The sequence below is a fragment of the Ahaetulla prasina genome, chromosome 3, assembly GCF_028640845.1.
Source record: "Ahaetulla prasina isolate Xishuangbanna chromosome 3, ASM2864084v1, whole genome shotgun sequence".
In the NCBI taxonomy this organism is placed as follows: domain Eukaryota; kingdom Metazoa; phylum Chordata; class Lepidosauria; order Squamata; family Colubridae; genus Ahaetulla; species Ahaetulla prasina.
Window position 1 is genome coordinate 147,430,096 of NC_080541.1, and position 13,708 is coordinate 147,443,803.

Below are 13,708 nucleotides of genomic sequence, written 5' to 3' on the forward strand. Positions count from 1 at the left end.
GCGCGCGGGGGGGGGGGGGACGGGACACGCGCGTTTTGCATATTAAAATTGCGGCCGGGAGCGCGTTGGAGAAAGCGGGTGCTTCGGTTCGTTTTACCGCGGACGGAACGACCCTGCCCGCCTTACCGAATGTTAAACCGGAGCCGTTCTAATGAGAAGCGGCCAATAAAACTATTCATTCGGTGAAGGGGAAGCTTAACGATAGGCTGGACCTGGAAGAACTTTTATTGGAAGTTGTTCAGAAGTCACGTTGCGTTACACGACACTTTTGGTTAATGCGGTTAAGGCACCTGGCTGGAAACCGGGTGAGAATGAGTTCTAATCCCGCCTTGGGTTCAAAACCAGCTGACTGACTGTGGGCCACTTTCTCTCAGCCCTAGGAAGCAGACAATGGCAAACCACTTCTGAACATTCGTTGCCAAGAAAATTTCAGGAAAATTTCAGTTTTTGAGAATCCAACAGGATTGAAGGAAAACTGTTTGTTTGTTTGTTTGCTTGTTTGTCCATGTAAAATTTAGTGGATGCCACATGGCAACTCTGGTTGGTTTACAGTCATAAAAGATAAATATATGTATACTAAAAGATGCTGAGCTTATCGATCAAGATGCTGAGCTTGTCGATTGAAAGGTCGGCAGTTCAGCGGTTCGAATCCCTAGTGCCATGTAATGGGGTGAGCTCCATTTACTTGTCCCAGCTTCTGCCAACCTAGCAGTTCGAAAGCACATAAAAAATGCAAGTAGAAAAATAGGGACCATCTTTGGTGGGAAAGTAACAGTGTTCCGTGCGCCTTTGGCGTTGAGTCATGCCGGCCACATGACCATGGAGACGTCTTCGGACAGCGCTGGCTCTTCGGCTTTGAAAGGGAGATGAGCACCACCCCCTAGAGTTGGGAACGACTAGCACATATGTGGGAGGGGAACCTTTACCTTTATGTATACTAAAATCATAAGTCAGTACAAGCTAAACGTTAACTGGACCAACTCCCTGCGTTCAAACAGTAGCATGCTCCAAATCAGAGTCTGGTGAGTCTCCTGCTTGGTTGGGGATTAGACTACAAGACCGCCAAGGTCCCTTCAAATTCTGTTATTCTGTTCTGTTGAAGTCTGAAGACCAGGGGAATAAAATGGGGCAAAGCTGCAGCTCTAAATTCTGTAGCTTGGAAGGAAGTATAGATGAGTCGGATGATTTTTTTTAAAGTGTCACTATAGTAGTGTTGGAAAGCAGGACAGGGACCCTGTGACCACTTGATACTGGTGTTTCAATTAAAAAAATCAATTAAGAAATTGAAAGAGTTCAATTAAAAGAGCAGCCTTCCAACCTCCAGATGTGTCAAGGAATCACTGAAGCCACAATAATTATACTTCCATTTTAATTTAGGGGGACCAGGTTGAAAATACTGGCTTAGGTTGGTAGTTCCTGTTTCCGGAGGTGAAAAGCAGTGGCAGGGTGACTTGTGTGTATGCCTACCTGATTCTCCAATATACTGGATATATTGATCAACTAGAGGTAGAAATCAACCCCTTTATGAGAAATACAAGTAATTTTCACTTACCAAAGGTAATTGGCACTGGGAATTCCATCACTAAGGGATGTGGTGGTAAGGCATAATATCATGTGACTGTTTTGGCAATTCTGGCCATTCATGTTGCCATCATTAAGCGATTCCTGTGCACCCAGTGTCCCTGGTCACACAAGTACTCTTTGTTGTTGTTTGTTTGTTGTTTACATTTATACCCCGCCCTTCTCCGAAGACTCAGGGCGGCTTACAGTGTATAAGGCAATAGTCTCCTTCTATTTGTATATTTACAAAGTCAACTTATTGCCCCCCCAACAATCTGGGTCCTCATTTTACCTACCTTATAAAGGATGGAAGGCTGAGTCAACCTTGGGCCGGGCTTGAACCTGCAGTAATTGCAGGCTTCTGTGTTCTTAATAGCAGGCATTACCAGCCTGAGCTATCCGGCCCCATTTGTAGCCTATTGCTGGTTTCACCATTCACTGCCAGCAGTAAAGGTTGCAAATTATGATCATGTGAGAATGGTGCAACATCATAGTTATGACCCAATAGCCAAATGGCCAAATTGAAATTACATGACTGTGGGGATGCTGGGATGGCCACAACTACAAGGACCTTATGATCACGTACCTTTTGTTCAGTGCCGTCATAATCACTTTGAACATTAAACAAGGGCTATATATAACATACGTGTTTCCTCACACTCTGATATACTCAAGCAATCTAGTCATATATTACAAAATTGATTGGCAATATACTTATCTAAAATGTAAGTGGCCTCTATGTAGTCTGAATTTTGCCTTTAAGGATAGGCTGGTTACTTTGATTTCCATAATCATCAAGAAAGAAAATATTGCAATCTTTTTCCTTACTCCCTCTTTTACTGCTTTGGGTGTCGTGGTAATATTATGTCTTAGAGATAAATTGGGATTAAAGCAAGTTTTTCCCCCAATATTAATTTTGCATCCTTTTTAAAGAAAAAGGCCATATAAGTTGAACTAGCTGAATTTTTATCTGTGCAGAATTTTAGCGTGATATATTTCTTTCCTGGAAAGTAGGAGAAATGGTAAATAAGTAATAAGTAAGTAAATAAACAACAGATTATGGGATGAGGGGATAGGAGCAGAGCTACCAGATCTGGGCTGCAAAAATCCAGACCACCACTAGATGGGACTAGATTCCTCTATGGGTGTCTGAATTGTGCAATCTGAATCTGATACCGGTAGTTGTAGACACAAGTGCCTTTAATCATTGTTGGCATTCCCTGCCTCCAGCTTTGGTGGTAGTAGAGGAATGGCAGTTGTTGCCTAGCAACCACTATACTTATTCCTTCCTTCCTTCCTCCAGAAAGGACAACTATTAAAAAGGAAGAGAGTGCGAGAAAGATGATGTTCCTGCATGGAGCCATGTCATTTTCTTTTCCTCTAGATTGCAAGATTCAGTTGAAAGAAATTATTGAACAATAACAATTTTGTTTTTAAGTGGGAGTGATCTTGCAGGAGACAGCATGTTTTCTGCTTCAGATACCAAAAATGAGTCAGGCTGAGAGAAAAACAGCTTGGAGTAGCAGATCACAGTGAGATAATAGCGAGTGCTGTTTCATCACTCTCCTTAGTGATGTATTTTTAGTCCAGGGTTGAAGGACCTGTAACTCTCCAGATACTGAATTGCTACTCCTAGCAGACCCAACCAGCATAGCTCAAAATGAAAGGTCCTGGACACCATCATTCAGAAAGATATATTTCCAATATAGAAAGCTGTGATTCTCCACCCTGATTAAGCATAATTGTCTGCCCATTCACCCCCATTGCATAGTTCTTTAACCTGACTAGCACATGCACTCAAAGTTGCTGTAAAAATGAACAAGTTTGATCACCAATAGTCTTTTCCATCTCTATTGCTGATCACTCATTCTCAGTTGCATTCCAGAGCTGAGTATGTTGCAAGTTTCCAAAATCTCTTAATTTCTCATCCGTCTCTAGCTTCAAAGATGGATAAAACTTGCTTCACAAGGTAACCAGTATTTCAGAGTATTTGTTTTCTTATGGCAGAAATTTATTTATTTTTTAATTTATTTAAAACATTTATGCAGCCAACCAACTCTGGGTGGCTCCCAATCAAAAATTAAAAGACATATAAAATCATTTTAAAACTATGAAACTCAACCAATTAAAACATTTAAAAAAATCTGGGACCAATTAGTTCTACTGTGTGACCATCTAATCTTACAACCTTTGATTAGAAAAACCAGGTCTTCAAAGCCTTGGGGAAGAAGGGTGGAGGCCTGCTGAACTTCAGTGGGGCAGAGTGTTCCACAGGGGAAGGGCTGTCATGGAAAATGACATTTCTTAGTTTCCATCAGATGGCAATATTTAGGGAAAGGAACTAGAAGAATGTCCACCCTGAAAGGTGGTCCTGCAGGCAGCCTGGCCCTATGCCATGTAGGGCTTTAGAGGTGATAACCAGCACTTTGAATTGCACCCGGAAGGAAACCGGAAGAAAGTGTGGCTCACACAACAGAAGTTTACACATGGGCAAATCTATCCATCCCCCCCCCCCATTACTGTGTGTTCTGCTATATTCTGGACCAGTTTGAAGGTCTATAAGCTTTAAAATTGTGTGTCTACCTCATCAGTTCAAGCTTGGGGAAAAAACGCTATCAAATGCAATTTTGCTTGCATGCTAGTTTTTAGCCAATAACAATTTTCTCATTTTGCTGGGAGAAGGACACAGGTAAAACAGGAGTGAAATCTACTTATTTTCCTTGCCGGTTCGGAAGTGCACGCTGCACATCCTCTGCATATGCATATAAGCTTTCTGCGCATGCACAGACAGTACAAAACACATTATTTCCTGGTTAAAACCAAGAAGCAATGACAGCCTGGTGGATGGGTGGAGCCTCGCACCGCAATTGCTACCGGTTCTCTGAAACCCCAGCCAAGATCGCTACCGGATCAGGTGATCCAGTCCAAACCGGGAGCATTTCACCACTGAGGTAAAGTGTGTTTCTCCCAGCAAAAGGAGGGAGTTGTTGCATGGCTATAAACTGTAAAGCAGGGTTGATCTGATATCACAGTGAGCAGAAGCCATTGCAGGCTCTTAGTGTTTTTGTTTATACTTTCAAAAATAAATTTTTCCTTGCAGTTTGAGGCAGTGGTTTGCTAATAGATGAACATATGAACTGTGTGCATAAGGAGGGAGGGAGGAACTTACATGCTTATCTTTTTATAAAGGAAGGAGAAAGGCTGTTAATTAACCCATAGAGTATAGAAAACTCCAGGGGCCGCACATTCATCGGTTGGAAGATTTGAAGTAGAGAATTGTCCTGACGTTTTCTGTGCTTGGCTATTTACCAGCTTTGATACCAAATCTGCAAACAAACCCTATAACACACTGCAAGCATTTAAAATATGCATATGATGAAGACTAAGTAGAGGATTGTTAGGATACTGAATTTAGAAGCTGGAACAGTAAAAGTAGACAATAGGCCAGAACATAAAGTTGTAGTTGATTAGTTAAGAGAGTGCTGGCTCATGCATGAGGCAATCTATGCTATGATTGGTTGCTGTAAGTATAAGGGGGGAGTTTCTCCTTTTTCCCCTCCTTTTTTCTTGTGCGTGTTCTGTATACTGTTTAATTTGAGATTGAATTTGACCAGAGATTTACTCTTCTGAGCTTTCAGGCTCAAGCTGGAACCCAACCTTTCAGGCTCAGGGAACTTCTCTCTACTGGAATACTTGCTTCAGGCTGTTCTGTGAGTTGTGTTTATTTATTTATTTATTTATTTTTATTTATTTGTCAAACATAACAGTATATATAAGTATAAGCATGAAATAACCATACAAATTGGATACAATTAAAGGGAACATTAGGACAGGAACGGTAGGCACGCTGGTGCCCTTACAGACCTCTTAGGAATGGGGTGAGGTCAACAGTAGATAGTCTTTGGTTAAAGCTTTGGGGATTTTGGGAAGAGACCACAGAGTCAGGTAGTGCATTCCAGGCATTAACAACTCTGTTACTGAAGTCATATTTTCTACAATCAAGATTGGAGCGGTTCACATTAAGTTTAAATCTATTGTGTGCTCGTGTATTGTTGCGATTGAAGCTGAAGTAGTCTTCGACAGGAAGGACATTGTAGCAGATGATTTTATGAGTTATACTCAGGTCATGTCGAAGGCGGCGTAGTTCTAAATTTTCTAAACCCAGGATTTCAAGTCTGATGGCATAAGGTATTTTGTTGTGATCAGAGGAATGGAGAACTCTTCTTGTAAAATATTTCTGGACATGCTCAATTGTATTAATGTCCGAAATGAGGTGTGGGTTCCAGACAGGCGAGCTGTATTCGAGAATTGGTCTAGCAAATTATTTTTTTTTGTAATTGAAAAAGTTTTAAAAAAACAAAGACAATTCCCCCCCCTTTTTTTCCCCCCTCCCTCCCAGAAAACCCCCTTCCCCCCTCCCTGGCTTCCCGGGTCAATCACAAGGTATTGTTATACATAAACCAAACATAGAATAAAATTTTCCCTTCCAATCCAATTAACCTCATCCAAAGCTTTTCATCTCCCAACCCCCTCCCCATTACATAAAATAACTTCCTAATTATTCAAAGGCAATCTGATATTTCTTAATCTGATATCTGTTTTGTAGATAATCAATCCATTTTTTCCATTCAATTAAATATCTTTCCTGCGTATTGTCTTTTAAAAAAGCTGAGATTTTAGCCATCTCAGCCAAATTAATGACTTTCAGTATCCATTCTTCTATTGTAGGTACCTCTTCTTTCTTCCAGTATTGTCCAATCAACAGTCTTGCTGCTGTTATTAAATTCAGAATCAGTTTAGTCTCAATCCCTGTACAATCCGTTATAATTCCCAAAAGGAAAAATTGTGGCAGGAACTTTATCTTCTTCTTCAGTACATTTTGAATAATCCACCAAATTCTTATCCAAAAGGCCTTAATTTTCTTGCAAGTCCACCAAATATGAAAATATGTAGCGCCATCACAATCACACCTCCAACATTTCGCTTGGATATTAGGATACATACATGATAATTTTTTGGGATCTAAGTGCCATCTATAAAACATCTTATAAAAATTTTCCCTTAAATTCTGTGCTTGTGTAAACTTAACATTTCTAACCCAGATTTTCTCCCATGTTTCCAACATTATTGTTTCCTGAATATTCTGTGCCCATTTTATCATACAGTCCTTTACCAAATCCTTTTCCGAATCTATTTCAAGCAACACATTATACAATCTCTTTATATGCTCCTGGGTCTGATTTCTAATTTGCTTTATTAAATTTTCCTCCCTTTGCATTATACCAATTTTTTGATCTTCTTTCCATCTAGCACTTATTTGCCCATATTGAAACCAAGTATAATTCCTCCCTTCTTCATTTAATACCTGTAATGATTTTAATTGCAATCTACCTCCTAGCAAATTTTTTGTATGCTCTGGTTAGTAGTGTAATCTTTCTGGAGAAGAAGCTACGCAAGATTAAGTTTACAACTCTTAAAGCCTTTTTTGTGATGTAGTTGCAGTGGGCTTTGGCACTTAGATCATTTGATATGAAAACTCCAAGGTCTTTGATGGGGTGAGGGTCATCTACAAGGTAATGTCCATCAAGCTTGTATTTAGTGTTCTGATTCTTTTTTCCAATGTGTAAGAGCATTTGCTGGTTGAGATTTGGAGTTGCCAAATTTTTGACCATTCCGACACAAAGTCAAGGTCTTTTTGAAGGGTAACCGCATTGTTGGTAGTGTTAAATAGTTTAACATCATCGGCGAAGAGAATACACTTATTTATAATATGGTCACAAAGGTCGTTAATGTATAATATGAAGAGTGTTGGTCCTAGAACGCTGTCTTGGGGGACACCGCTATTGACAGGAGCGGGATTTGATAGGGCATTGCCTATTTTGACCACTTGTCTGTTTGACAGGAACGCTGTTATCCAATTATGGAGGGATCCGGAGATGCCGTAGGATTTTAGTTTTAGAAGAAGTTTGTCATGTACCGCTGAGTCAAAAGCTTTACAGAAGTCTATGTAACTTGCATCTATTGCTTTGCCCTGATCAAGATTTGTAGTCCATATGTTTTTGCAGTGAAGAAGTTGTAAATTACAGGATATTTTTTTTCTGAAACCAAACTGTTTATTAGAGAGTAGGTTGTTTGTTTCAAGGTGGAGGGTGATGGATTGGTTGATGGTTGATTCCATTACTTTGCAGGTGACGCAGCATAAAGAAATTTATGTGGTGCCTTCCTATTGGCTGATTGGTGTGTTGATGGCTGGCGATTGGCTATCATTTCCTTGTGCTGCCAAGCCCTCGGCTCCTAAGTATTTGATAAGCTGGTAGTAAATCAGCACTTCTGTTAACTGACAAGAGCCCCGTTTCCCAGGCTTCAATAATTTCCCAGGCTAACTTTGTACCTGCATGGCCAACGATCTTAGCAGGTGAAAAATTAAATGTGTGTCCTTGTTCAGTACAATGTGAGGTTACCAATGAGTTCAAGTCTCTTTGTCTGACTGCTCACTTGTGTTCTTGCAATCTGGTAGTCCGCTTCCTCCCCATTTGTCCTAGATCAGAGGTCTTCAAACTTGGCAGCTTTAAGACTTGTGGACTTGTCTATGAATTCTGGGAGAATTCTGGGAGTTGAAGTCCACAAGTCTTAAAGCTGCCAAGTTGAAGACCTCTGTCCTACATAGTCACAGGGGCAATCCATGCAGGGGATCAAGTAGATTACAGTGGAAGTATCTCTCGCTGTTAAATTTACCTCATGATGTTCCTGTGTTCCTGACTATCTTGTGTTGTTTCTTACTGGATGATGACAAAGACTGCTGTACATTTTAATATTAAATATATTTATATACAAGTTTGTGTTAGGGTCTCTGATTTCATCTGGACAGCTGACACGCAATTCTATGACAAGGGTTTATAAATTTGATTTAAAGGATGATTTTCAAATGAGAAGGTTAATGTTGTAGCAGAGTTCATTGTCATATATTTTTTCCTATTGGCAACAGCCCTTATCTTGAACCTTGTGGAATGACATTCCATAAAATTTCTTCAACTTTAGGGCAGCTAACATCAAAGAAACATTGGAGATTTGAAGGACTTTCTGTAACCATGCCCTATAATTATATTGTGTCTGTTCAGACTCAGGTCGAAGGCTAGAAGGGTTAACTCAGACATTTTCCACACTGGAGTAAAAACAGATTATTAAGGTATAGTAATTCAGTCCAGTTAAATAATATTCTAAAATGTAAACTAGAAGAAAATGTAACAGGCTCAACTTGGTATCCTCTACAATTCTTAACATAAATCACCTAAATGAATCACCACTGATTTATATCCTAGATCAGTGATGGCAAACCTTTTAGAGACCGAGTGCCCAAACTGCAACCTCAAACCCACTTATTTGTCGCAAAGTGCCAACACGGCAATTTAACCTGAATAATGCGGTTTTACTACCTAAAATAATAAACAACGTGGAGTTCAGCTAATTGTTCTAAGAAAAACGTGATAAATGCACTTTTATGCCCCTTCATTTTTTTTCTGCTTTTGAAATATTACGTTTAGTAACAATTAAAAAAGAAAAACTTTTGTAATATAATTTCTCTTTCCCTCCCTCCCTTTCCCTCCCCCCTCTTTCTCTCCCTCCCCTTATCTCTTTCCCGCTCTCTCTCTTTCCGTCTTTCTTTTTCTTTCCCTCCCTCTCTCTTTCCCACCCTCTCTTTTTCTCTTTCCCTCTCTCCTTTCCTCTCTGTCTCTCTTTCCCTCCCTCCCTTTCTTTCTCTCTTCCTCTCTCTCTGCCTCTGTTTCTCTCTCGTTCCCTCCCTCCCTCCCTCTCTCATTGTCTTCTATCTATCTATCTATCTATCTATCTATCTATCTATCTATCTATCTATCTATCTATCTACCTACCTACCTACCTACCTACCTACCTACCTACCTACCTACCTACCTACCTACCTACCTATCTATCTATCTATGCTGTCCTGTCCGGCTTCATGTGTCGTGTGAATCCAACCACTTGGACTGTGGAGGGGGAGTGGAGGCTGGCAGGCAAAGCCAAGTGTTAGAGATCAACACAAAATAAGGTAACTCCAACATGGATACTGTCGGGGAGACCCCCCATTCCTTCTCTCTCTGTCCTCTGCGGTGGGAGCTCGGGGAACCTGAGCCCAGTTCCCCCCTCGGAAGCAATCAGCAAGCAAACAAATGTGGCGCTCTGGCTGGGAAACGGCGGCATGGAGCCCCACCTCTGGCCAGCAAGTAGGCAGGGTGCACACCTTCCCCGCCACTGCTGTAGCACTGGTGATGGCCAGGAGGAACTCGTGAACCGAACATTTGGAGCTGCGCTTGGTGGAGTTTGCAAGTGGGCTCAGCGGGGCTGCTTAGCGGGGAGACCCCTGTTCTGTCCCCCTCGCCTCAGTCTGAGCGATGACTTAATTAGACAGCACTATCAGCTCTGGCAGCAAACTAGCGAGCATATGCCAAGTGTCTCTCTTATCTCCCTCGATGCCGATGAGTCAACAAACAGTACTTCAGCTCTAGTCAAGCAGTTGATTTGCCTGCTATGAAGAGGCATAGCAGCCCTTGCTGCTTTTATATCCTGTGGGGTGTGGTTCCATGACTCAGCACTTCCTAGGCCTGCCCCACCCCTGCTTCTGTTGTTCCCACTTCTCCTGCCTACGAAACCTAGGGTCCAGCCAGGCCTGATTGCCATCAGCTGGGTCTGGAGGCGTGGCCTGGGGGGGAGTGTCAGGGGATGGAGGCCTCGTTATCTCCTCCACCTGGCCTGCCTCTGGCTCCTGGAGCTGAGCCAGGGAAGCCGGTGCTCCCGAGGTAAGTCCTGATGGCCCTTCCCCCTCACTTTCCAAGTCACTTTCTGGCAGGGGGCTCGGCTTGGTGGGCGCGGACACAACAACCCCGGCGCATTCGGTTCTGTTCAGCATGGGGTGGGAACGCAGAAGGCAGATGCTCATTTTTAAAGATGCCATTGTTTGCCAACATTGACCCATAACAGGTTACCTCAGACAGTTTCTACAGAAGAATAAATATGATCCCAGTTCCTAAGATGAGAAATGGAGTATCAATTCCCAAGAGGCCCAAACCTAGTTTGCATAACTTGCTAAGCAAATTAAAGTCATTTACAAAAATGTGTGTCCCGTCCATATTAACACCCTCGTTTGTGTATCTCTATGATTTTTCTGTGACTTAGGATGAATTTACTCAGGCCAGTGACTATTTCTTATTTATATTATGGAGGTGGTCATTCTTGAGCAAAATAATTACAAGGATTTCAACTGCCTGTTTCCTGAGGATTAAACAGAAACAAAGTTCTTCCAACCCTATGCTCACCAAGAACCCCCATTTCATGAATACCAATGATCAATTACTGTATTTTATTTTATACTGACTTTTTTGTTCTACTCAGAAAACTCTCTGAGATTAACGTTCCACATATTTAACTTCAATAAATATTTATGCTAGAATGAGTATGTGCTAAATGTTTAAATTGCCAGAATACTATGTTTTTATTAATTATTGTTATTTTTAACCAATCTATTTGGAATGGAGGTTCTGAATAAAAAGGCCAAACTGTGATCTAAGCGTTTCAGAAACTTTCTGGCACAGAATACTAATTTAGGTATCTGCAAGGTTCAAAATTAATAACTTTAACTCCAGTATGAAAACTTATTTTATTGTCATCTGAAAACTGTAAATATAAATGCTCTTTGTTATCAAATAAAGCAAGATGGTATTCAAGACAAAAATAAAAATGTAAACCACAGGGAACATAAAATGACAATTGATGTCCAGATTTTACTAAGAAAGAAAAAAGGATTTATCTTTTCAAGTCAGAGTTCTAAATGAGCTAAAAATAATATTAAATTGCAACTTTAAAAAAATTAACAACCACATTAACTAAAACTCAACCTGAGGTATCCTTATTAACATGTTAAGCACAACAAAAATGCATTTATATGTACAGTATATAATGGAGATGCCAAACATCAGTTAACTTTCCAGTTTTAAGTATTAAGTATTTTCTCCCAAAATTATATTTACCTTCATATCTGTTCTAATGTATTTAAACGGCAGTTTTGAGCACTCACATCAATACTTTTCCTTAAATTTTTCACTTCCCAAAATAAAGATTGGGGTTGATTGTAATGTTGTTATCAAAACACATTTTATAATGTTTAGTTTTTCTATGACAATACTCAGAATACTTCCTCAGAAGGGCTGACCAATTATGCCATGGAAGTTTGCATGGGCTTTTTTGATTTTAATAAGCAAATGTAATTTTATAAAACTGAAATTATATTTATATACTAGCTCTTCAAAAAAAAATTAGTAGTACTCCAATATCAGGGATCAATTCTTTAGAATAGTTTCTGCAATCTATAACCAGTTTTGAAGAACTGCAAGCAATGCAATCATCCATTTCCATTTCACTGCAGAGTTTCTTCAAACGTTGCCATAATATCACTCTGAAAATTCATGTCAATGGTGCTTTTCAACTATTAAAAACAACAACAAGAAATTAGGGGAGGAAAGATACTTAGATTGAAATAAATGTTGCTGGATTCAGTAGAATTGGATTCTGAGCAATAATGCAAAACTTTTCAATGGTAAAAAGCAAATGTGGGAAAATGACAATACATTTGTGGGTGCACAACGATTTTAGGATTGAGAGCTATGTTTGGTTTTCAGTGGCCTGTTGCAAGCTGCATTCTTACAAGTAATTGAGGGCAAAGGAAAAGAAACAGCTAAAGTCAGGCAAAAAATTGATCCCTCAACTTTCTTCAGCCTCAATTTCTAAGCCGTTTCTTCTGACAATTTAAATCAATAAAATTCTGTTGACTTCATTCCAAATAAATGAAGCTGCTCTTTTAACTTTTTCATTGTGTTAGGGGACCAACATTCTTTAAGCCGGCATTTTTCAACCTTTGCAGTGGAATATGTGTGGACTTCAACTCCCAAACTTCCCTAACCAGCATGCTTGGTTGAGGAATTTTGGGAGTTGGAGTCCACACATCTTCAAGCTACCAAGATCAAGAGACCCTGCTTTAGGCTGATATTGGTGGCTTACCGCTTCTCTTCTTCTACGCTCTTGCTCCAGTTTTCTTGCCAGATTACGATCTATGACAAGATTTGGTGCTGAGTGTGATTGTTCTCTTCCAGATCCTGTTATATTTGGAATGGGACAGCCTTCTTTTACTGCTGTGGATTTCAAATCCTTCTCTCTACTGTTTCTAAAGAAAAAAATCATCAGCTTTGGTACAGGAAGTCAGATATGCAAACTTTGCATTTGAGTGAACAAACACACACAGTATTCGTTGGTTACAATCAGCTGTGATTTGGTACAGTGATTTGCCCATTGTCACTACAGTGGATGATGGGATGCCTTAAAGATCAGCACTATGATGCAATGCATCCAGCACTATATACCAACTGGATAGCAATAGCAATCGCACTTAGACTTATATACTGCTTTATAGTGCTTTATAGCCCTCTCTAAGTGGTTTTACACAGTCAGCATATTGCCCCCAACAACCTTGGTCCTCATGAAATCATAACATTAATGCAAGTTTCCTTACCCTTTCCACTCTGGAAATGGAAATAAAGATGTACTAAAATTTCCTGAATTGCTGAAGTGACAGTTGACAAATATAGATACATTGCTATTACCCGTGCAGAGAAAAATATTGTTTGGTATTAGAGTTGTGACTACTTGGGCAGAGCAGGCTCTGAGGAGATGCTACCTAGCACCTTTTCCTCAGGAAGGAAACAGGATTACCATTAATAATGATAAACATAACAAATGCATAATGAATTGATTGTGGGGAGAATGCCTGTTCGTTGTTTCAGGAAGCTAAAAGAAAATTAAATATTGTTAAAGCACTTCATCATTCATCAAATGGTAAGTAATCCAGGAATAAAACTTGGAGAGCAAGGGGAGAACCCCCTAGAGGACAGTCTGGCTCAGCAGCATAACTCGAGAGTACCGTTGCTTGTTCCCAATTAAAAGTGACAGTGTTAAATATGCATTATTAATGAGTAGTTTGCTTCTTTGAGCCTCACACAAATGCTTGTGTCAGTGTCACGTTACTTCAGTTGGAGAACAATTCTATGCTAGTAAGGATAATAAGAGTTAATTCTCCCAAAGCCCATTA

At 40.2% G+C, this 13,708-nt stretch overlaps 1 protein-coding gene across 1 annotated transcript in view; it reads right to left on the reverse strand.

The window, feature by feature from the left end:
* Nucleotides 1-11,303: 11,303 nt before the first annotated feature.
* BRDT (bromodomain testis associated) overlaps nucleotides 11,304-13,708 on the reverse strand; it is a 43,642-nt gene continuing 41,237 nt past the window's right edge. Inside the window, exons 18-19 of the mRNA XM_058176646.1 lie at nucleotides 12,625-12,787; nucleotides 11,304-12,052 (exon numbers count right to left, since the gene is read on the reverse strand). Coding sequence (XP_058032629.1) covers nucleotides 11,984-12,052; nucleotides 12,625-12,787 — 232 coding nt within the window. The 3' untranslated portion in view covers nucleotides 11,304-11,983. The remainder of the gene's footprint in view (nucleotides 12,053-12,624; nucleotides 12,788-13,708) is intronic.